This window comes from Salmo salar, chromosome 11 (assembly GCF_965601325.2).
Source record: "Salmo salar chromosome 11, fSalSal1, whole genome shotgun sequence".
Taxonomy (NCBI): domain Eukaryota; kingdom Metazoa; phylum Chordata; class Actinopteri; order Salmoniformes; family Salmonidae; genus Salmo; species Salmo salar.
Window position 1 is genome coordinate 2,993,415 of NC_138301.1, and position 24,786 is coordinate 3,018,200.

Below are 24,786 nucleotides of genomic sequence, written 5' to 3' on the forward strand. Positions count from 1 at the left end.
ACAACATTGTTATGCAACATTATAATACAGCATGACACAGCAATATAAGTAACAATACACGATAATGACAAATGGCAACAGAAATAGTGTAGTTATTAGTATTTATTTAATATTATCAGCTGATTTTCCAGAGGGATGCGAAAGACCACAAACCCATTTAAGCCAATATGGAGTAAACTGGAAAAATTCCCTGATCTCTTTTAACAAGACAATCGAGCAAGCTCCTAGAAAATATACAAATAATCAACGTGTAGCCTACTCATTAACTATCACTTTAGGTGGCTCGGAGAGCAAGGCATGAAGTGGCACAAACTGCTTGGTGTTCTGCACAAGCAGAGGGCCTGTGCAACTTCTCCCCTGACATCCTAGTCATCCACCTCTATGGAAACGACTTGCGATACTCAAAGGGGATGGCACTGGTGCAGCAGATGCGTATATTTAGAGGTGGTCATCCGAACGTTTCCTGGGACAACATTGGTCTTCTCTGATATCGCAAGGCAGAGGAGCTGGATGTTCCAGTGTGACCAAAAGATAAACAAGTGCATAGAAAGGGCCCTGTGCTACATCAATCAGCTGGTGTCTGCATTTCAGGGAACACAATCCGCCACCCTGCCACTAAGCAGTGTGTCCCTGGGATGTACCATAGGGGTGGAGTGTATCTGACAGATGAGGGCAATGAGTTGAGAGTTGGTCTCTAGAGTCTCCACCATTCTCTCCTCCATAGTAGCAAGAGGTAGAAGGATGCAATTGTGGCCTGCAATTCGGGGCGTTCCTGCATGTGGGCATTCCTGCATCGGCAGGAACCCCTCTTTGTACTTCTATAAGCTTGGATTCTGGTACATAGGTGGGAGTGGTAATGCACCATAACGTTGGATGCCACCTGCCGATAAACCCCCTAGTAGCTAGCTATCTAGGACAATGGTAGACAGTGTCCTTCGCCCCTGCCTGTCGGGCATTGTTTTCCCGCTATTCTGTTAATGACGGAGAGGGCAGGTTTTCGGCAGGCGTTAGGACTCTGGTACACAGCCGGCGGGATAGTAGCTAAAAACTCAGATAAGACTTTTATTTCTCTTTTCTTTTGACATTTTAATCGCATAGACAATCACACCTCTCTTCCAGTTCCACAGTCCTGAAAGTTTTGGCCTAGGTCTCTCTCTCTCTACCCCTCTCCCTCCCTCGTCTCTCATCTCTTTCTTTCAATTCAATTCAAGGGGCTTTATTGGCATGGGAAACATATGTTTACATTGCCAAAGCAAGTGAAATAGATAATAAACAAAAGTTTAAAAGACAATAAAAAATGTACAGTAAACATTACACTCACAAATAAACATTTCAAATGTCATATTATGTCTATATACAGTGTTGTAATGATATGCAAATAGTTAAAGTAAAAAAGGGAAAATAAATAAACATAAATATAGGTTGTATTTACAATGGTTTTTGTTCTTCCCTGGTTGCCTTTTTCTTGCATCAACAGATCAAAAATCTGGCTGCTGTGATTGCACACTGTGGTATTTCACCCAATCGAGTTTATCAAAACTGGATTTGTTTTCAAATTCTTTGTGAGTCTGTGTAATCTGAGGGAAATATGTGTCTCTAATATGGCCATACATTTGGCAGGAGGTTAAGATGTGCAGCTCAGTTTCCACCTCATTTCGTGGGCAGTGTGGACATAGCCTGTCTTCTCTTGAGAGCCAGATCTGCCTACAACAACCTTTCTCAATAGCAAGGCTAAGCTCACTGAGTCTGTACATAGTCAAAGCTTTCCTTATTTTTGGGTCAGTCACAGTGGTCAGGTATTCTTCCACCGTGTACTCTCTGTTTAGGACTAAATAGCATTCTAGTTTGCTCAGTTTTTTAAATTTAATTCTTTCCAATGTGTCAAGTAATTATCTTTTTGTTTTCTCATGATTTGGTTGGGTCTAATTGTGTTGCTGTCCTAGGGCTCGGTGGGGTCTGTTTGTGTTTAGGACCAGCATGCTTAGGGGACTCTTCTCCAGGTTCATCTCTCTGTAGGTAATGGCTTTGTTACGGAGCGTTTGGGAATCGCTTCCTTTTAGGTGGTTGCAGAATTTAACAGCTCTTTTCTGGATTTTGATAATTAGCGGGTATTGACCCAATTCTGCTCTGCATGCATTATTTGGTATTTTACGTTGTACACAGGATATTTTTGCAGAATTCATGTCACGTCTACTCCTGCTCCTCCCATCCAACATCACCGGTTTACTAACCACCGGTCCTGGCAACCATCATTACACGTACCTGGCATTAATCATTACGGGCACCTGCACATCATCATGAGGCACACCTGGACTCCATTACCTCACTCATTACCTACCCTTTATCTGACACTCCCTTAGGTTCATTCCCCAGGCAGTATTGCTTCTGGTTCATGTTAAAACGCTATGCTGATGTTGTATTGTGTTTTGTTGTGTTAAACTTACCACCTGCTTCTCGACTCCCAGTGTCTACGTTACAATTCTGCATGCAGTTTCAATTTGGTGTTTGTCCCATTTAGTGAATTATTGGTTGGTTCGCGGACCCCAGACCTCACAACCATTATATAACTAATTCAAGTATTCTTAGCAAGATCCTAATTGGTGTGCCAGATTATATGTTCCTTTTGATGGCATAGAAGGCCATTCTTGCCTTGTCTCTCAGATCGTTCACATCTATGTGGACGTTTCCTGTGGCACTGATGGTTAGGCCGAGGTGAGTATCATTTTTGTATGCTTTAGGGCAGGTATTCCCAAACTGGGGTACGCATACCCCTGGGGGTATGCCAAGGGAATGCCTGCTAGCTTAAAAGATGCTGTGGACACTACAGTGAAAATGGTTAACTTTGTTAAAGCAAGGCCCATGAACTTTTGTGTATTTTCTGTATTATGCAATCATATGGGCAGCGACCATGTAACAGTTTTACAACATACAGAAGTGCGCTGGATATCAAGGAGCAAAGTATTGTTAGCAATTTATGTTATTCTTCAATAACACAAACTCCAAAGCAAATCAGGGGGAGGAAAATGGATTTATTCAGAGAGGACAAATCAAGATGTTATTCTGGAAGGTAAATGTTCAGTCTTCCCTGTCTTCAGCTGTTCCCCACCGAAAAGAGGAACGGGATTCCATTTATAACCCCCCACCCCAGCCTGGGGTTGACCAATGGCCAAATAAGAAGTATCCTACTCTCAACTCAATGTACAGACCAATGAAAACGTGGCACACGTAGCATACGTCGCTCTGAAATCAGGAGTGACATTCTACAGATTCTGAACAGATGTTGAACTGAAATCCAACTCCTATTTACATTGACAATTCCCTAGTGATCATTAATTCTAGTACTCTCGTCCTCTCGAACTCTGCATTGTGTATTTATGTTCAAAAATATTCTTACAGTATTGACAGGTTTTTTTAATTGAGAGACGAGCTTAAAGTTTCAGCACAGCTGAAAACGGTTGTGCCCATTAAAGAAGCAATAAAACTGGCCTTCTTTAGACTAGTTGAGTATCTGGAGCATCAGCGGGTTCGATTACAAGCTTAAAATGGCCAGAAACAAAGACATTCTTCTGAAACTCGTCATTCTATTTTTGTTCTGAGAAATGAAGGCTATTCTATGCGAGAAATTGCCAAGAAACTGAAGATCTCGTACAATGCTGTGCACTACTCCCTTCACAGAACAGTGCAAACTGTCTCTAACCAGAATAGAAAGAGGAGTGGGAGGCCCCGGTGCACAACTGAGCAAGAGGACAAGTACATTAGAGTGTGTAGTTTGAGAAACAGACACCTCACAAGTCCTCAACTGGCAGCTTCATTGGATAGTACCCGCAAACCACCAGTCTCAACGTCAACAATGAAGAGGCGTCTCCGGGATGCTGGCCTTCTTAGTCTGCAAAAGGTACATGGATTGGACTGCTGAGGACTGGGGTAAAGTCATTTTCTCTGATGAATCCCCTTTCCGATTGTTTGGGGCATCCGGGAAAAAAGCTTGTCCGAAGAAGACAAGGTGAGCAATACCATCAGTCCTGTGTCATGCTAACAGTAAAGCATCCTGAGACCATTCATGTGTGGGGTTGCTTCTCAGCCAAGGGAGTGGGCTCACTCACAATTTTGCCTAAGAACACAGCCATGAATAAAGAATGGTACCAACACATCCTCCGAGAACAACTTCTCCCAACCATCCAGGAACAGTTTGGTGACGAACAATGCCTTTTCCAGCGTGATGGAGCACCTTGCCATAAGGCAAAAGTGATAACTAAGTGGCTCGGGGAACAAAATATCGATATTTTGGGTCCATGGCCTGGAAACTCCACAGACCTTAATCCCATTGAGAACTTGTGGTCAATCCTCAAGAGGCGGGTGGACAAACAAAAACCCACAAATTCTGACAAACTCCAAGCATTGATTATGCAAGAATGGGCTGCCATCAGTCAGGATGTGGCCCAGAAGTTAATTGACAGCATGCCAGGGCAGATTGCAGAGGTCTTGAAAAAGAAGGGTCAACACTGCAATTATTGACTCTTTGCATCAACTTCATGTAATTGTCAATAAAAGCCTTTTACACTTATGAAATGCTTGTAATTATACTTCAGTATTCCATGGTAACATTTGACAAAAATATCTAAAGACACTGATGCAGCAAACTTTGTGGAATTTAATATTTGTGTCATTCTCAACTTTTGGCCACAACTGTATACAATACTACTGCCAAGGGATGAGCTGAAGGAGTACCTACCATAGGAGTCTCCTCAAAGCCTACCATTGACTATGTACAGACCCAGTGTGCCACAGAGCTGCTGGAGTTGTGACCCATTTTGTTGGTTGTTTTGTCATAGTTTTGTCTAGGGGTGCATATTTCGGAGGGAATAGTGTCACCTCCAGGTAGACGTTTGTACTTCCATCTCTCCCTCCCTCCCTCCCACTCCCTCTTTCTTTCATTCTCTCTGCCTCCCACTCCCTCTATCTCTTTCTGCTGGATGCCGGACCAGACACACTTCTGAAAGATCCTCCCTCCAATCCGAGGCATTAGCGACTCACTTCTTAAAGCTCTACCTTATTTAAAGTAATTCTTTATTAATAAGGGCTGACTCTTTAAGTTGGACTGCCTCGACCCCAGAAGCCAAGGAAGATCAGGTGGTGAAAATGAAAGCGGAGAGACAATAGTCCATTAATCTGGGTCTTTAATTTGAAGGGGATTCCCCTAGAGGGAAAGGAATTTTCATTGGGTTCGGATGGACCAACGGAGGGTGTCTGGCTTTTTTCGTGGTTCGTGGTTGGAGTCCGTGCCTGTCTTAAAATCAAGAAGTGTGACTTTGCACATTAATAAGTGTGATGCAACATACACATTTGTCAACCTTGACCTATCCTGGCATGACGGGCGGATAAATGTTCGATTGACAGTTCCATTAGAATTGAGCCACGCCATCTCAGTAATTATTGTGGTAAAATATAGTGGTTACGTTACGATTCTCTACCTCTCTCCCAAAGTGTGCAATCGTACACTCCCCCTCATGGATTTAAAAGGAATGGACAAATCCAAGGACCAGTAAGGACTATTCCAATGCTTTTAAATGCATGAGGGGGAGTGAGCGAGTGCACACTTCTGGAGAAGGGTGGAGAATTGTAATTCAGCCAGTGAGTCCCTGCAGTTCTCTTCTGCACTCACTCACTAATTCATTCACACACTCACACTCTCTCTCTGTCTTTCCCTCCCTCACTCTCCCTCTTCCTCATAATTACCCATAAGCCCTGTTTCAGTGTCTTTAGGCTCGGCGGCAGCATTAAACAACATTTAATGAGCTTTGGTTTCCATTAAACAATATTTTGAAGTGTCCCGGTTTGCCGAGAGAGAGAGCTGCAGGGCTGCCGAGGAATCATCACTTTGTTTATCACCTTCTATTAATCACCCCTTCTAACACAGATGGAGGGAGAGGGAGGGATAGAAAGAGAAAGAGAGAGAGAAAGGGATAGGGGGAAGGAGAGAAAAGAGGAAACAAGAAAGAAAGAAAGAAAGAAAGAAAGAAAGAAAGAAAGAAAGAAAGAAAGAAAGAAAGAAAGAAAGAAAGAAAGAAAGAAAGAAAGAAAGAGAGGGGGTAGAAAGAAGAGAGAAGGAGGGGGAGGGAGAGTGAAGTGAGAGACAAACTGGAAAAGGAATTAAAGAGAGAAACATGAGAATGAGGCAAAGAAAAGGGAGAAGGAGAGACAAACAGGAGAGTGAATTGTGGAGAGAGAAGAATGAGACAAAGAAAGAGGGAGAAGGAAAGAACTAGTAGAGAAAAAGTGACAGAGAGAAAGGGAGTAAGTGAGAGAGAGCCTAAAGGCTTCTGCATGCTTGCCAGACAAAACAGTTCAGAACAGTTCATGCATATATTATGATGACATTTTGACTTTTTTGTTAGTTTTGGACTTCGACAAGGTGTTTTTCAGCTGTCTGTGGCAGCTTTCTTTTCCCGAGCCATGTCTACGCCCCCTCATCAGTGATTGGTCAACAGTAGGGATTCCTCAATCAAGAGCCTGTTGTCATTCAATGAGAGATGACTCGTCCTCATGCACATTTTTATACTTGAGAAATACTGCACCAAACATCTAAGATCTCCTCTGCAAAAATGCGTAAATTAATTATAGATTTCTTGAGTTACCTTAGATTCATTCTGACTTTTTAAGAGGAAGTGTACATTGGCTACGGCGTCTCAAAAAGTACAAACAATACTATTGCCACTTTTTACTAAATTTTCAAGCGAATGTCTTTTAAGGGACTATGCGAGCACAGTAGCCAAACTGTGACACCACCACTGACACCCACACATCCTCCTTCTCTCCTCCCCTCCCTCCTCCTCGGGAGCAGATTGTTGCGTTCCTCCAAGAGTTGTCAACACAACACTATTAAGAGTCATACAATTTGTTATCTAGCACTTCAGTCCCTGAGAAATGGGTTTCCTACGGATCAAATGCAGCATCGTTGTTTTTATCAATTAGGGCGTTGTACGCGGCTCGACAAACAGGCCTCGTGTGATGTCATATTCCCGCTACTTGAAGGACACAGTGGATATTAATAGAATAGAGTAGCGATGATAATGTATATGGCCATCTCTTATGCTGTCATATATTATGGAAATACCGTGACGAAGGTTGAATAGGAGTGGGAGATTGGCAGAGTGTGTGTGGCACAGCACTTGCATTTTTAACCTCTCTTGCCATGCTTTCAGAGTGAATGGGAGAATTGGGGTCTGGCAACGCAAGCCTATTAGTCCATTGGCAACTTGCCTTTTGGGAACTGTTTTCGCTTGTTATAATACTATCTTTTGACCTGCAGCCTTTGAACTTATTAACAAGGCCAGTGAAAAATAAGCCTCCAAAATTTGTCAGACGTTTTCAGACGTACAGATGAATGATCTTAATTTGATCACTCCTTTGTTAATGAGAATTTTCTTGCACTGCAGGAAATGCAAACTTGTAGTGTATTTAAGGTTAAAAAGGCTTCTAAAACTTGTAATTTCCACTTTAAGGTGGAAATCCAATCTTCTTTTCACCCCATTTAACACCTGATTTACTTAACAAAGGCGCATCTCAATAAGTGGTCCAGATATGTCAAGTGGGGGGTGGGACTTTCCTCTTTTATTCTCTATTTCTCCTTAAGCAAGGGGGGATGCCAATGACATCATGGACTGAAGTTGAAGTTTCCAGGTGTGTCTAAAGTAAACACTATTTTGCGCAAAACCTTTTTTTTTTACCTTTAGTGTGTGTACTTTACTGTATTTATACTTGGGATATCACTTTTCAACAGTAAAAGTTCAAAATCGCTGGAGGACATCTTTAACATTTCAGACAGATTTGCCCTAATTTACAATGTATCAAGACCTACAGAAAAATGTCCATTTAATTATAATCCACATAATAATTCACATTTCCTCTTGTTCCATGATTATTTTCCTGTTGTAACAAACTGGCTCAAATTAAGATTCTACATCTCCAGTAGTTTTACAGTTAAGCGCTCAGACTTGGAGCAGTAATTAGCAATCAAGGCCAGGATTCAATCCGGACCCTGGAAGATCTACATTGTAGCACAGTGAACGTTTAAAGGTAATTTCCGATTGAGCCGACATCTGCAGTGTTTACTTTGAATGCGATCTCCGCGCCCGCTATAACATTGCCTTTCAATGATGCATAGCAGAAATGTCATCCCGGCCCAAGTTGTTGAAATCACCCCCTGTGGGCATATCCTTCAAACGGCTTGCATGATGGCAGTTTTGTTGTTAGCCAATGTCAAAGCCTACTAGTAAGACCTGCCCTCCCCCAATCAGCTGTTGTGCGATTCCGTAGCTGAAATTTTCATAATATTGGGACATTTTCAATGATGGTCGCTAGCTCACTCGCTGCTGACAGTTAAGTCGTTGTATGTCTCCTCGTGTCTCCTTTCATTGAAAATAACTGGTCGCTGGTAGCGAGTGTCACGTCCTGACCAGTATAGGGGTTATTTGTGATTGTAGTTTGGTCAGGACGTGGCAGAGGGTATTCGTTTTATGTGGTTCGGGGTGGTGGTTTGTTTAGAAGGGTGTTTGATTTATTATTTCCGGGTTATGGGTTATGTTCTATGTTTTTGTATTTCTATGTTCTTTCTAGTTTAGTATTTTCTATGTTAGGTAATTGAGTGTTGGACTCTCAATTGAAGGCAGGTGTTTGTAGTTGCCTTTGATTGAGAGTCCTATATATAGGGATGTGTTATGTTTGTTAATTGTGGGTAGTTGTTTTTGCATTGCGTTGGTGTAGCATGCAAAACTGTTTCCTGTTGTCGTTTCGTTGTTCGTTGTTTATTGTTTTTTGGTGTTCACATTCAATAAATATAATGATGAGCACGCAACCCGCTGCGCCTTGGTCCTCTCTTCACGAAGACAGCCGTTACAGCGAGGTTACTTATTATTGCTCCAAGTGTGAGCCAATTTTTCCACGCCATCTGTTGTGAACGTCAGCTAATCCTAAATTAACATGAAAGATAAGCACTGCTGAATGGTTTCAGCTAGCCGACTAAGACGCTTCCCCTGGAACACATGAAGAGTTTCGTTCAAAAACGCTTACTGTTCTCAGATTTTTTATTAATAGATTTTAGATGTGTATTAAAATGGATTTATATCCATTGTTTGGCTGGAATGGAATGTTCGTATTCTGTATATTTGACTGTATATGTGGTTGTCTCACTTAGTGCATTGATCTTAAGATAGCTAGCTAACTGAAAGTCCCTCTGCAAAATGACTAAAATGTTAAATGTAAATATTTTAAATACAGATCTCATATTACTGTATTGATTTATAAAAAATATATATATATTGATGTCAAGTGTATCATTTGTACAGTTCTTTATTAAACATGTATTTATTTAATTTGACTGTGTAAAACCTAGCAGTAATCCTGAGAGTGAGGCTAATTTTATTTTATTTGGATCCCTATTAGCCGACACCAATGGCTACAGCTAGTCTTACTGGGTTCCGACACGTAACGAAGAAAAAAAAACCCACTACAGACAAAATACTTTACGATTGACATACATTTAAACAGGAACATGTAGTGTGTCTGTGTGTATGTATCAGTTACACATGCATGTCAGTACATACACACAAAAAGTAGGTCACATGGGGAGAGGCATTGTGCTGTGTGGTGTTGTTTTATTAGTTTTTTAAACCAAGTTTGCTGTTCACTTGTGCTATGTGAGATGGAAGGGAATTCCATGCAATCATGGCTCTGTATAATACTGTACGTTTCCTTGAATTTGTTCTGCACCTGGGAAGAGACCCCTGATGGCATGTCTGGTGGCGTAAGTGTGTGTGTCAGTGTTGTGTGTAAGTTGACTTTGCAAACAATTAGACATTTCCAACACATTGTTTCTTATAAAAACAAGAAGCGATGCAGTCAGTCATTCCTCAACTCTTAGCCAAGAGAGACTGGCATGCGTAGTATTAGCCCTCTGATTTACAATGAAGAGGAAAACATGGCACTCTGTTCTGGGCCAGCTGCAGCTTAACTAGGTCCTTTGTTGCAGCACTTGACCATATGACTTGACAAAAGTCAAGATAAGATGAAACTAGTGCCTGCAGGACTTGCTTTGTGGAGTGTGGTGTCAAAAAAGCAGAGTACTTCTTTATCACGGACGTTCCTCCCCCCATCTTTTCAAACATTGAATCAATATGTTTTGACCATGACAGTTTACAATCTAAGGTAACACCAAGTAATTTAGTCTCCTCAATTTGCTCGACAGCCACAACATTCATTATCAGATTCAGCTGAGGTCTAGAACTTAAGGAATGATTTGTACCTAATACAATGCTCTTAGTTGTAGAGATGTTCAGGACCAGTTTAGTACTGCAACCCCTATTCTAAAACTGACTGCAACTTTTTGTTTAGGGTTGAAGTGATTTCACTAGCTGTGGTTGCTGGTGCGTATAGGGTTGAATCATCAGCATACATGGACACATAGGCTTTGTTTAATGCCAGTGACAGGTCATTGGTAAAAAATAGAAAAAAATAGAGGGCAAAGAGAGCTGCCCAGTGGTACACCACACTTTAGATGTTTAACATTAGAGAAGCTTCCATTAAAGAAAACTCGGTGTTCTATTAGATTGCCATATCGTGTATTCAGAAATTTCTGAGGTTGAAAATCCATAACACATTCATTTTTTCAACAACAGGTTATGGTCAATAATATCAAAGGCTGCACTGAAATCTAATAGTACATCTCCAACAATGTTCTTATTATCAATTTCTTTCAACCAATCATCAGTAATTTGTGTCAGTGCAGTACATTACAACTATGTTGGAAATAAAGTGTTTTTCAACAAAACATTATTATTTGTCTCTCTGAATTGAAACCATCAGGTGATAGATTTCAAACAAATACATGTATGTCATTGAACAACCCCATGCAATGACCTTGACAAACTTAACAGTGAGTGAGTGATGACCATGAAAACACACAAGACTGATGGCTATAGCTATGTTCATCTAGCTATATTTGTGATATATATTTTATCTTGCTTCACTGGCGTGCTAGGTCATTAATTAATTCTCTGACATCTGCTTTACGTGTTTGTTAATTTTAATGAGATGCATTTGAAGTTGCATGTGAATATTTAAGTGATAATGCCTGAGAAGCTGGTGTTTGAAGGATATATTGGCACGGGTGTTAGGACCAAGGGCCGACAAACCGTGCCAATATATCCTCCAAACACCGGCTTCTCAGGAAGTATCACTGAAATGTTCACATGCAACTTCAAACGCAGCTCATTAAAATGGTTTACCAACCTATTCAAATAATGATTGACATATTTTCATTAAAAATTATATTTTGATTAATTTACTAATACTATTTCATTCTTCCACAAGATATAGTCCCAATACAAATCTAGGGTTGCTACCCAAGCCGGCTGGTCATTCGTTCTATCGGTTTGGTCGTTCTATCGGTTTGGTTGCCTTTTTGTTCTGTATCTATGGACGCAACCCAGTCGTTTCTTCTAAATGTTCCATTGCCATACTGGCTGGCAACATTCTTATCCCTTGCTTGCTAGCTAGCCAACTGTGGCTAACTTGCAGTCACGTCAAAAAGTGCAGCCAGAATAACAGAATAAGTCGCCGCATTTGTTTTACCTGTTCTCTAGTGACATTTATTTGGTTACATCCATAACAATGAGCTAATGAGGCGCGATTTCACCTGGCATAGAAAATGTGCTCTCTCGTCAGGACATTGTTGTTCAGAGCCGCTAGCCAACAGCACAGCTAACACAATCACTTCAAACTGAAGCTGGAAAGACTGCAAATTAGCTGCACATTTTACCTTTTTTCAATTTACATTTCTTTGTATACATCCCAAAAATTATGCCAGCTCATTCAAGATTTCTACTGGCTGAGAAACGCTGCCTGGCTGTCTTGTCCCGACACTTACTATGGGACAGCTGGAGATTTAATTGGAATATTGAGACAATGTTGCAAATGTCGTAGAGACAGACAGCAAGGTTTATACAAATCTCCGCTGTTGGAAACTAAATGTTAGTCTAAAAGAAATGTGAGATAATGTCTAGATGCTTTTTATAGTGGAGATCAAGTTTATAAATGCCTGGCTGGGCTGATGAGACAGATGGAACAGAGTAAATAGGCATTTAAGCGTCATAGATTTAGCCGGTGGTCATTTGTAGAATAGACACCGGCTGGAAAGTAGTTTTAACTAATCAGCGTTTAGGATTAGACCGACTCCGTTGTATAAATACTGTATATAGACTGCTAGGTAAACAAAGATTTTTCAGATTTCGTATTGTGTCCAACTTTTCCTGACGTGGCAAGAAAATGTGTCTAAACTGCTACAGCATGGGTTCCAATCCAGTCCACTGCTATTTCAGCATAATCTCTCCTCCTTTCTTTCCAATCTGTCTTTATCCTATCTAATAGAAAAAATTACTGCCCCACTCCTTTAAAAAAGGTGAAGTAAAGCGGAATTGCAAAAGCACAAAATGTTTATATATATGTTAATTAGATGTTATATTCTTAAAGGTACTTTATCCATTTGTTGTCTATTTTGGTACATCCATGTATGGTACACATAGCAAAATATCTTAGAAAACCCTCCCCTCAAACTTCCATATTGGAGGCTAGGAAGAAGGATCCACCTACATGTACTAATACATGTAGGCCCTGTCACACCTCCTCCTCATCCTCTCCTCACTCCCCAGGACAGCGAACCTGATTGAGCTGTGCCTAGCCCTTCTCTCTCTCTCCCCACCTGACAATCGCAGAGACAAGCTTTATTGCATTACTTCAACCGATCGATAAATATTTTACAGGGCTCCACTTTATTTTCCTTACTAGAAGGCGAGAGAGAAGGAGAGGGAAAGAAAAACAAAGAGAAAGAAATCCCCTCAGTAACCCTGTCATGGCAGATGGAGGATGGGAGGATGGGAGGATGGAGGGATGGGCGGAGGAGTGAAGTGAGCTTTGATAAATGCCCTCCGAGTGGGAGGCTCGCCAAATAAATAAATAAAGAAAAGGCCAGCGGGCTTCGCATTAAACCATTAACAGGGTCGGGACGGAACTGAGAAGGAGACAGGGTGTTTGATGAAAGGAGTGTGTCAGCGTGTGTGTGGGAAGGAGCTTGTGCGTGTGTGTGTTTTTGCTCTAAGTTTTTCTCGTGTTCAGACTATCAGGGAGGTCAATCGCGAATGAACCATCTCTATTTACAGCGCAATACTCAGGCTCACTTATGGTGTTGGATGCTTTGTTTGTGATAGACACAGCCAGCTGTTACACAGAGAAGTAGCTAAACAACAGCTGCATGTTGTGAGTTGAGACATGGCCACATGTCTGCCTGCCTTTTTTTGTGCTGTGTATCTATGACTGAGCAAGCCTTTCTTTCTTTCTTTCTTTCTTTCTTTCTTTCTTTCTTTCTTTCTTTCTTTCTTTCTTTCTTTCTTTCTTTCTTTCTTTCTTTCTTTCTTTCTTTCTTTCTTTCTTTCTTTCTTTCTTTCTTTCTTTCTTTCTTTCTTTCTGCTCCCTAGCAGTGGACAGATATCCCAAGTTAAGATTTCAAAATGTTGTGCAACCAAAAACAGAAACAGGTGTTTGTTATTGGACCTGCTCGTTTAGGACAGTTTCTTCCATTTTGTGCCTATTGAACACGACCCAGCTACTACCTGTTACAACATCACTGCCCACACAGTATTCACAGCTCACACTGGTCCCCATTAAAGTTGGAGGACTTTGCCCCTTGACACTAACGTTAGTACTTTTAAATGTTTCCACAATTTACATTTTGCTTGGTGCCCACACTCTTTGATAGTAAACAAATCTAACAGAGTGTGAGTTTCAAGGCTACAATTTTAGATCTAGCTGATTCTAGATGTGTCTAAGGGCATCTTCTACCTCCCTGCCCCCATTCAACCTCATCACACAATCGAAGATCACCTAAAGATGCTTGCTCTGTATCGACTAAGCAGGGCTGTTGCTTATAGCCTCCTAGCAAATTTCCTGTTTGGTCAACATTGAGGAATTTCAATTCAACGTTCCTTGATTCCTAGCATCCTCTCTCCTTGCCTCCTTATAAACCATCAGAGAAGAATGTCAGAGGGGCGGGACCGTGGACCTTCTCCAATATAGTTCGGAAGGAGTCGAGGAGATAGGATGTGATGAATCACAGAAAGACAAATTGCACACACGCACTTGCACACACCCTCCCCTCACTGTGCACAAGGACCCCGTCACACACTCACACACACTCCGCCAGTGTATCTGTTTAAAAGAGTGGTGCTTGTTAGTGCTCCAATTAAGAGCTCGGCAAGACTGCCATTAAGAAGATGAATGGCTGTTTGGGATGAGTCAGACACCTTTGAAAACGTTACACAGATTAGTATTTTTTTCTATCACTGCAACAGGATGTTTGTTTTCTTTTACAGTTCTTACTTCTTCAGGATGATGGATTTATTTGTTGATACAGAATGTTCAAGGAACTAGTGCAATTCCTATTTGTTTCCACTGCCCTTGAGCTACCTGCTATCTATTGTATATTTAAACTGCTACAGTATGTCACCGTCCACACTAAGTAATAGAATAGAAAAGTACTTAATTGTTCTTTGTGGAACTGACTGTCTGTTTATTCCAAGACACCACAGACATGACAGACATTTACAGATATGAGAGGCTGGAAGATGCAAAACCTCCATAGGCATTGCCCCTCACGTCTATACAACCCTTACAGTATATTCTTCAGCAGTGCTATTCAACCCTCTTTATATGCAGTAGCTTGCTCCCCTGACCTCCCCCTGTGGTTCATTGTCACTAACATGTCAACCTGTTATGCGGTCACAATGCTTGTGACTTATCACTCTCAGGTCAAGTAGCTGATCGCCATACTGTCACTCACACCCCACTCTCTTTCTTCCCTCCCTCCCTCCCTCCATCCCTCACTGCCTGCTCTCACCTGCTCTCACGTGAGTGAATGGGGTCACTATATTAACGGCACCTCAGGGCAGTCACAATGGAGGAGTTGCATATTTCCTTCACCACATACGTGTGTGTGTGTGTGTGTGTGTGTGTGTGTGTGTGTGTGTGTGTGTGTGTGTGTGTGTGTGTGTGTGTGTGTGTGTGTGTGTGTGTGTGTGTGTGTGTGTGTGTGTGTGTGTGTGTGTGTGTGTGTGTGTGTGACATAGTTGTGCTAATACTGTGCTGGGTTCAGATGAGGATAGCAGGCCAACGCAGTCTGACTCCGTCCCTCTCCAGAGATGAGATCTCAGTCAGTGAATAAAAGAACAGAAGATTATGATGGTCGTCATACCAGCATAGGGGTGGTAGGTGGTGGATTGTGACAGCGCAGCTTGACAGTCGCTGTCCTCATATGCGGGAGAAGTGTGTCTGATGCCCGCATGTGGGGATTTCTGAAGGTAGATAATGTGCCCCCACATTCACAAGTTTCTGAAACGTCAATGTGGGAGCTGAAAGTCTGGTAGAGCAGTGTTTCCCAACCCTGGGCCTCGAGTACCCCCAACTGTACACATTTTTGTTGTAACCCTGGACAAGCACACCTGATTCAACTTGTCAACTAATCATCAAGCCCTCAATGAGTTGAATGAATGTTTTGTCAAGGCCTACAACAAAACTATGTACTGTTGGTGGTACTCGAGGACCAGGGTTGGGAAACACTATGGTAGAGAATCAAATCAAAGTTTATTGGTCACATACACGTGTTTAGCAGATGCTATTGCGGGTGTAGCGAAATGCTTGTGCTTCTAGCTCCAACAGTACAGTAATATCTAACAAGTAATATCTAACAGTTTCACAACATATACCCAAAATACACGTAAAGTAAGGAATGGAATAAGAATATTTATACGGGCCTCCCGAGTGGCGCAGTGGTCTAAGGCACTAATCTATGTCTATAGGCAGCAGCCTCTGATGTGCTGGAGATGGCTGTTTAACAGTCTGTAGTGTAGTATAGAATACAATACAGTATATACATACAGTTGTCGGAAGTTTACATACACTTAGAAAATGATGTCATGGCTTTAGAAGCTTCTGGTAGGCTAATTGACATGATTTGAGTCAATTGGATGTACAGCTGTGGATGTATTTCAAGGCCTACCTTCAAACTCAGTGCCTCTTTGTTTGACATCATGGGAAAATCAAAAAAAATCAGCCAAGACCTCAGAATTTTTTTTTAGACCTCCACAAGTCTGGTTCATCCTTGGGAGCTATTTTCAAACGCCTGAAGGTACCACATTCATCTGTACAAACAACAGTACGCAAGTATAAACCACATGGGACCACGCAGCTGTCATACCGCTCAGGAAGGAGACGCGTTCTGTCTCCTAGAGGTGAATGTACTTTGGTGCGAAAAGTGCAAATCAATCCTAGAACAACAGCAAAGGACCTCGTGAAGATGCTGGAGGAAACAGGTACACAAGTAGCTATATCCACAGTAAAACGAGTCCTATATCGACATAACCTGAAAGGCCGCTCAGCAAGGAAGAACCCACTGCTCCAAAACCGCCATAAAAAAGCCAGACTACGATTTCCAACTGCACATTGGGCACAGATCGTACTTTTTTGGAGAAATGTCCTCTGGTCTGATGAAACAAAAATAGAACTGTTTGGCCATAATAACCATCATTATGTTTGGAGGAAAAAGGGGGAGGCTTGCAAGCCGTTTTTCATTTGAACGTATTTGGCTAAGGAGTATGTAAACTTCCGACTTTGACTGTATGAAATGGGTGATGCAATATCTTAACACAATTAAAAGTGTTTCAAAGATACTGTATATTAGTATAGAGTGCAGTTTACACGTATGAGATGAGTAATGCTAGATACAGAACATTATTAAAGTGTCTAGTGATCCATTTCTAAAAGTGGCCAGTGATTCCTAAACTATTTCTATAGGCAGCTGCCTCTAATGTGCTAGTGATGGCTGTTTAGCAGTCTAATGGCCTTAAGATAGAAGCTGTTTTTCAGTTTCTCGGTCCCAGCTTTGATGCACCTGTACTGACCTCGGCTTCTGGATTATAGCGGGGTGAACAGGCAGTGGCTCGGGTGGTTGATGTCCTTGATGATCTTTTTGGCCTTCCTATGGCATCGGGTGCTGTAGGTGTCCAGGAGGGCGCGAAGTTTGCCCCCGGTAATGCGTTGGGCAGACCGCACCACCCTCTGGGGAGCTTTGCAGTTGTGGGCGGTGCAGTTGCTGTACCAGGCGGTAAAACAGCCCGACAGGATGTTCTCAATTGTGCATCTGTAAAAGTTTGTGAGGGTTTTAGGTGTTAAGCCACATTTATTTAGCCTCCTGAGGTTGAAGAGGCGCTGTTGTAACTTCTTCACCACACTGTCTGTGTGGTTGGGCCATTTCAGTTTGTCAGTGATGTGTACGCCGAGGAACTTGCAGCTTTCCACCTTCTCCACTGCGGTCCCATCGATGTGGATAGGGGGGTGCTCTCTCTGATGTTTCTTGAAGTCCACAATCATCTCCTTAGTTTTGTTGACGTTGAGTGAGGTTATTTTTCTGGCACCACACTTCCAGGGCCTTCACCTCCTCCATGTAGGCTGTCTCATCATTTTTGGTAATCAAGCCTACTACTGTTGTGTCGTCTGCAAACTTGATGATTGAGTTGGAGGTGTGCTTGGCCATACAGTCATGGGTGAACAGAGAGTACAGGAGGGGGCTGAGCACACAACCTTGTTGGGTCCCAGTGTTGAGGATCAGCAAAGAGGTGTTGATTCCTACCTCCACCAGCTGGGGGTGACCCGTCAGGAAGTCCAGGACCCATTTGCACAGGGTGGGGTTCAGACCCACGGCTTCGAGCTTGATGAGCTTGGAGGCTATTATGGTGTTGAATGCTGAGCTATAGTCAATGAACAACATTCTTACATATGAATGCCTCTTGTCCAGATGGGATAGGGCAGCGTGGTGGCGATTGCATTGTCTGTGGATCTATTGGGGCAGTAAGCAAATTGAAGTGGGTCTAGGGTGGCAGGTAAGGTGGAGGTGATATGATCATTGACTAGTCTCTCAAAGCACTTCATGATGACAGAGGTGAGTGCTACGGGGCGATAGTCATTTAGTTCAATTATCTTTGCTTTCTTAGGAACAGGAACAATGGTGGCCATCTTGAAGCATGTGGGGACAACAGACTGGGATAGGGAGAGATTGAATATTTACTTTACTTCAGGTAGAGACTTCAGAGACTAGCTATGTGACAAGGTTTAAGAGGACATCTAGCATTTTAGCTAACCCTTCCCCTAGCCTTAACCCCTAACCTTAATTAACCCTAACCCGTAGCTTAGCTAAAGTTAGCCACCTACCCACCTAGCTAATGTTCACTACAACAAATTGGAATTCATAACATTATCATACATATTGCTATTTCAAAACATATTTTATGGGGAGGGGACAGGGGGAGCAGGTCGATGACTACTGGTGGCTATTCATTATCCTGATTGTCTGGGGTAGAAGCTATTGGCCAGTCTATTAGTTTTAGCCATGATGCTCCTGTACTGCCCATGTCTGAGTGGTGGAAGCGGGGAGAACAGGCCGTGGCTCAGGTGGCTGAAGTCCCTGATGATGTTCTTGGCCTTCCTGTGACACCTTGTGTTGTAGGTGTCCTGGAAGGAAGGCAGTGTGCACCCAATGGTGCATTCTGCTGAGCGTACCATCCTTTGTAGTGCCATGCGGTCAGCGTCGATAGAGTTGCTGTACCACGACAGTATGCTCTCGTGGTGCTCCTGTAGAAGACTGTGAAGGCCCTCGGGGTCAGGCCGAATTTATTCAGCCTCCCGAGGTTAAAGAGTAGCTATCATGCCTTCTTCACCACGGTGTCTGGGTGATTTGACCATTTCTGCTCCTCAGAGAAGTGTAGATCGAGGAACTTTACGTTTTTGATCGTCTCCATGGCAGCCCTGTTGATGAGGATGGGGGCATGCCCAGCCTGGTTCCACAATCAACTCCTTTGTTTTGCGACATTGAGGGAGAGCTTGTTTACCTGGCACCACACCGTCAGAATGCCTACCTCTTCCCTGTGGTCCATCTCGCCAGGTTGGGATAATGGGTTGTCAAGGGTTGATGAATCTGGTGCCACACTAGACAAGAAAAAACAACAGGAACAAAATTACAGTTAAGTACTAAAGTCTGTGTGTGTCTATGTGCTCGTCTGTATGCACACGTACAACGCGCATACATGCATCTGCGTGTTTGTGTGCATGAGGAAGATTGTACACTGGTAAGACAAAGAATGTGAAGTATCAACAAAAAGAAAGAGCAAATGTTTATACTCTTGTCTGTGTTCACAAGGTGCATGTTTGTGTGTATTCAGTTGTTGTCTGATTTCAATGTTGTGTTTTTTAACCCAATCTCAGGGTACATTCTTAGAAATATGGGTACGGTATTGTTCCCTGGAGAACCAAAAAAGGTACACAAGGATCTCACATGGTGTAATTCGCTATCTGAGTGGATAAAGAGTATAATGGTATAATGGTACATTTGCGTACTCCATATTTTCAATGTGAAGGTACATATTTTGTTTACCCTCAATACGGTACAATGCTGATTTTTTTAAGGAACTTAAGGCTTTGTCACTGGGGTAGTACCCTAAAAAGGCACATTTGTACCATTATTATCATTATCATATTCCCCAGCATGCACTACCGCAGGTAAAAAAAATGGCATTGTTTTTAATATCTGTGTTTGTGCATGTATATTGATTGTATATATAAATATACAGTTTTCTAAACTAATCTAATCAGTTAGTTCGATTTTTTTGCTGAAATGGTTGTTCTAGTTTAAATGGCTTAGGTAGTCTCCTCAATATGTTCTTAACCCTACAGTCATTATGAATGCAGGTGAACAAAAAACGGATGGATATCCTAACTGTGGCTGGATTCCAATAGGAATTACAAATCACTTTGCAAGCCATCTTAACCTGTTAGGGCTAGGGGGCAGCATTGACACGGCTGGATAAAAAACATACCCGATTTAATCTGGTTACCACTCCTACTCAGTAACTAGAATATGCATATACTTATTACATATGGATAGAAAACACCCTAAATTTTCTAAAACTGTTTGAATGGTGTCTGTGAGTATAACAGAACTCAAATGGCAGGTCAAAACCTGAGAGATTCCTTTACAGGAAGTGGCCTGTCTGACCATTTCTGGAACTTCTTTGCCATCTCTATCATTTACTAAGGATCTCTGCTCTAACGTGACACTTCCCACGTCGTCCATAGGCTCTCAGAGCCCGGGAAAAAAGAGAATGTCGTCATTCCAGCCCCAGGCTGAAACACATTATCGCCTTTCTCAAGTGGCCCATCAAGAGACACTAGCTTATGCGCGTGACCCCGACCGCCCCCGCCTTTGGGATTTTTTCCTCTGTTTGCCGAAAAGGAGATTCCCTGTCGGAATTTTATCGCTTTTCTACGAGAAAAATGACGTAAAAATTGATTTTAAACAGCGGTTGACATGCTTCGACGTACGGCAATTGAATACTTTGAATTTTATTGTCAGGAATTGCGCCAAGCGCGCGACACTTCTTTACTATTTCGGATAGTGTCTGGAACGCACGAACAAAACGCCGCTATTCGGATATAACGATGGATTATTTTGGACCAAACCAACATTTGTTATTGAAGTAGACGTCCTGGGTGTGCATTCTGACGAAGACAACAAAAGGTAATGACATTTTTATAATAGTAAATATGATTATGGTGAGTGCTAAACTTGCCGGGTGTCTAAATAGCGAGCCCGTGATGCCTGGGCTATGTACTTAGAATATTGCAAAATGTGCTTTCACCAAAAAGCTATTTTAAAATCGGACATATCGAGTGCATAGAGGAGGTCTGTATCTATAATTCTTAAAATAATTGTTATGCTTTTTGTGAACGTTTATCGTGAGTAATTTAGTAAAATGTTAGCGAATTCCCCGTAAGTTTGCGGGGGGTATGCTAGTTCTGAACGTCACATGCTAATGTAAAAAGCTGGTTTTTGATATAAATATGAACTTGATTGAACAAAACATGCATGTATTGTATAACATAATGTCCTAGGGTTGTCATCTGATGAAGATCATCAAAGGTGAGTGCTGCATTTAGCTGTCTTCTGGGTTTTGGTGACATTATATGCTGGCTTGAAAAATGGGTGTCTGATTATTTCTGGCTTGGTACTCTGCTGACATAATCTAATGTTTTGCTTTCGTTGTAAAGCCTTTTTGAAATCGGACAGTGTGGTTAGATTAACGAGAGTCTTATCTTTAAATGGCTGTAAAATAGTCATATGTTTGAGAAATTGAAGTAATATGATTTTGAAGATTTTGAAAATCGCGCCACAGGATGGCAGTGGCTGTTACGTAGGTGGGACGAATTCGTCCCGCCGGTCCCATAGAGGTTAACTTGTTATGGATAGGGGGCAGTATTTTCACGGCCGGATAAAAAACGTACCCGATTTAATCTGGTTATTACTCCTGCCCAGAAACTAGAATATGCATATAATTAGTAGCTTTGGATAGAAAACACTCCAAAGGTTCTAAAACTGTTTGAATGGTGTCTGTGAGTATAACAGAACTCAAATGGCAGGCCAAAACCTGAGAATATTCTGTACAGGAAGTACCCTGTCTGACCATTTCTTGGCCTTCTTTGTCATCTCTATCCAAAACAAAGGATCTCTGCTGTAACGTGACACTTTCTAAGGCTCCCATAGGCTCTCAGAAGGCGCCAGAACGTTGAATGATGACTCTGCAGTTACTGGCTGAAAAACAGTAGCGCATTTGGTAAGTGGTCGATCTGAGAACAATGAGACGGGTGAGCACGTGAAGAGTCCATTTTACTTTTTCAGTCTTTGAACGAAAACAATGACTCCCGGTCGGAATATTATCGCTATTTTACGATACAAATCTCATAAAAATTGATTTTAAACAGCGTTTGACATGCTTGGAAGTAAGGTAATGGAATATTTTAAAAAATTTTTGTCACGATATGCGTCCGCGCGTCACCCTTCGTTACCCTCCGGATAGTGTCTTGAACGCACAAACAAAATGCCGCTATTTGGATATAACTATGGATTATTTGGAACCAAACCAACATTTGTTGTTGAAGTAGAAGTCCTGGGAGTGCATTCTGACGAAGAACAGCAAGAGAGTCTTGTCTTTAAAATGGTGTAAAATAGTCATATGTTTGAAAAATGGAAGTTTTCGGATTTTCGAGGAGTTTGTATTTCGCGCCACGCCCTATCATTGGATATTGGATTGGTGTTCCGCTAGCGGAATGTCTAGATGTAAGAGGTTAACAAGAAGTTAAGCTTTATTTTTCTTACTTCTTGTTAATGTAACTTTCAGGTAGGGTTGCAATATTCTGGTAACTTTCCCAAATTTCCCAGCGTTCCAGAAATCCCAGTTGGAAGATTCCTGGAAACGGGAGGGATAAGCAGGAAATCATTCAACCAGGATCTTTTTTAAATCTGGGAGCCTACTTACAGACCTGATGTGGCCTGTAAACCATTAGTTTCAGGCCACTGTATTAGGGTAAAACTAGGCCTCAAAATAAGGTCTTATGAGATATGCAATCATAAAGTGTAATTATAATGATAACATACGCCTAGGAACTCACTTGGTAAAGGCCACAGGACTGAAAATGAACAAATTCAACAACCATGTCTCTGTCACTAACATACACAATCATGGGTGGTAACTCTACAATTTACTCAGCAAGACATGCATACTGTGGAATTATATTGTAGGCGTGGTTTGTGGGGCATGGCTTTCAGATTGTTATTTTTGGCCACCAATGAGTGGAAATGTTGTACAAGTTTAAGCGGTCTATGGTGGAGGTGCATTTTTACAAGGGGAAAATGTCTTTGTTACTGTGGTGGTACTATACAGTATAAAGGCACAAAGCCTGCTTTTGTACCTGTGGAGAAAAGTACTCTCTAAGGTATGAACTGGGGTACAATTATGTACCTATAACTAAAAGAACAAAGGAGGACCTTCCAGGGTGCCACCCATGTGACAAGCGGTTGTAGCCCTTTATTTCTGAGAGTATATACATTTATTTTCCCTTTCACCTGAGGACACTTTCCTTTGTTTCTGCACCCAGCTGAGATTTGTGAATAATATATTGGGTTCTCCTAAACACAAGCAGTAGTGGTATTTCAATGCATAACTTAGGTTAGTGGCTTTCTCCCTAGCTCTCGGCTGCCCACCTTGAGATTATATTATCCTAACACCAGGGTGTGATGAAAATAATATACAGTACTTAATATGTATATTGTATGCATGTAAAGTCAAAGTATACGCCTCACATACAAATAAATCACAAGGTACCGACATTAACGTAAAGAGACAGATACACACACTTACAAAACACATACACCCCCTCCAAAACCCCTGAACTTATCCCTGGCCCTCTTTTCTGCCTCCACATCTAGGTTCCCTGAATGTGTGGCTGAGGGTGAAGAGCATCGCCTCTGTGGGCGATCGGGTCTGGACTCTGGATGGGAACCAGGGTCCTGACTGGATTCAGGCCAACATCAACGTCAACCCCAGTGGACCCTTCCAGGTACAGGTTTCCGCGAGTATGCCTAGACAAAAATGTACCCTATTGACAAAATATCCACACGATTGCTTTATATCTGCATCCTTGGAAAACCTTGTTTTAAAAGTTGTAGTTTTCAAATAAACTTGAGAGTAAGAAACTTTCACAGCACATTGGAGGGGGATAACTACTTTCACTTTACTTTCAATGTAAAAAATGTAATGAACAAAAACTCTGATGCAAGGTTTTTATAGGACACTGATGGTTTTTGTAGAAAATGGGTAATCCACAGAATGTCCAGTGCTTTAATGTACAAAATGAAGTTTTGGAAATATATATAATAATCTAAATCTTTCTGGTGGGCACGCTATGGAGGTCCACTCGGCTCCACAAGGGCCTCCGTTGCACCTTACTCCCACTATGATGTCTCCCACTATGATGTCTGGCGGGCTGAAGTGCTGACTCAGTGTGCTGTGTGTGTAGTGTGCAGTGATTACCACTCAGGGCTCCGTCTCATCTCCCCAGGATGCCCGTTTATGCTGAGTCAAGTGTGTGTGGTGTGTGTGCATGTGCGTTCTTGAGTGTGTTGGTGCGCATGCATGTGTGACTGTCTTGAGTGTGTGTGTGTGTGCATGTATCTGGGTCAGTAAGAGTGTGGATATAAGGCTCTTTTGTGTGTTTACATGTGTGTGTTTGCACGCGTGTATTTACAGTAGAGGAACGTGTACATATGGGTTTGCCTGTCAGCAACCTTGCTTGTAGGCTGTCACTTCCCTCTAAGACTGCTTGTGTGTGTGTTGGTGGGTGTGTCTTTGTGTGTGCGTGTTTAAATACGCGGGATGTCCACCTCTGAAAAAATCTCACAGCACACGCATTCACCTCGCCCCACCAGAGAGAGTGAGAGAAAGTGAAAGAATAAAATAATTAAACAAGCAACCCGTGACACCCAGCAACAACCCTATAGTCCAGAGTAAATACAAACTAGTCCAACGGTCCAATCTCAACCAGTTGTTTGCCACCCATTAAGCAACCTTGTCTTCTTCTCTCCCTCGGCCACAGCACTGAGATCAAATTAAACCCGATCGTTCCACATTGGTTTGGTTTGTAGGCCCCATAGTCTCAAGACCAAAGAATGGTAGCTTTAGCAGCAAGGCGCGCGCTCACACACAGACACACAAAAAAACACACACATGCCTAGACACACACACATGCTTGGACATACACAAATGCATAGACATTTACACACACACACACACACACACA

At 42.1% G+C, this 24,786-nt stretch overlaps 1 protein-coding gene across 2 annotated transcripts in view; it reads left to right on the forward strand.

The window, feature by feature from the left end:
- The window catches only part of LOC106561882 (MAM domain-containing glycosylphosphatidylinositol anchor protein 1), a 470,281-nt gene that overhangs the window by 415,028 nt on the left and 30,467 nt on the right, over positions 1–24,786 (forward strand). For both annotated transcript variants that reach the window (XM_014126164.3, XM_014126165.3), the window contains exon 17: positions 23,417–23,547. In XM_014126164.3, coding sequence (XP_013981639.1) covers positions 23,417–23,547 — 131 coding nt within the window. The remainder of the gene's footprint in view (positions 1–23,416; positions 23,548–24,786) is intronic.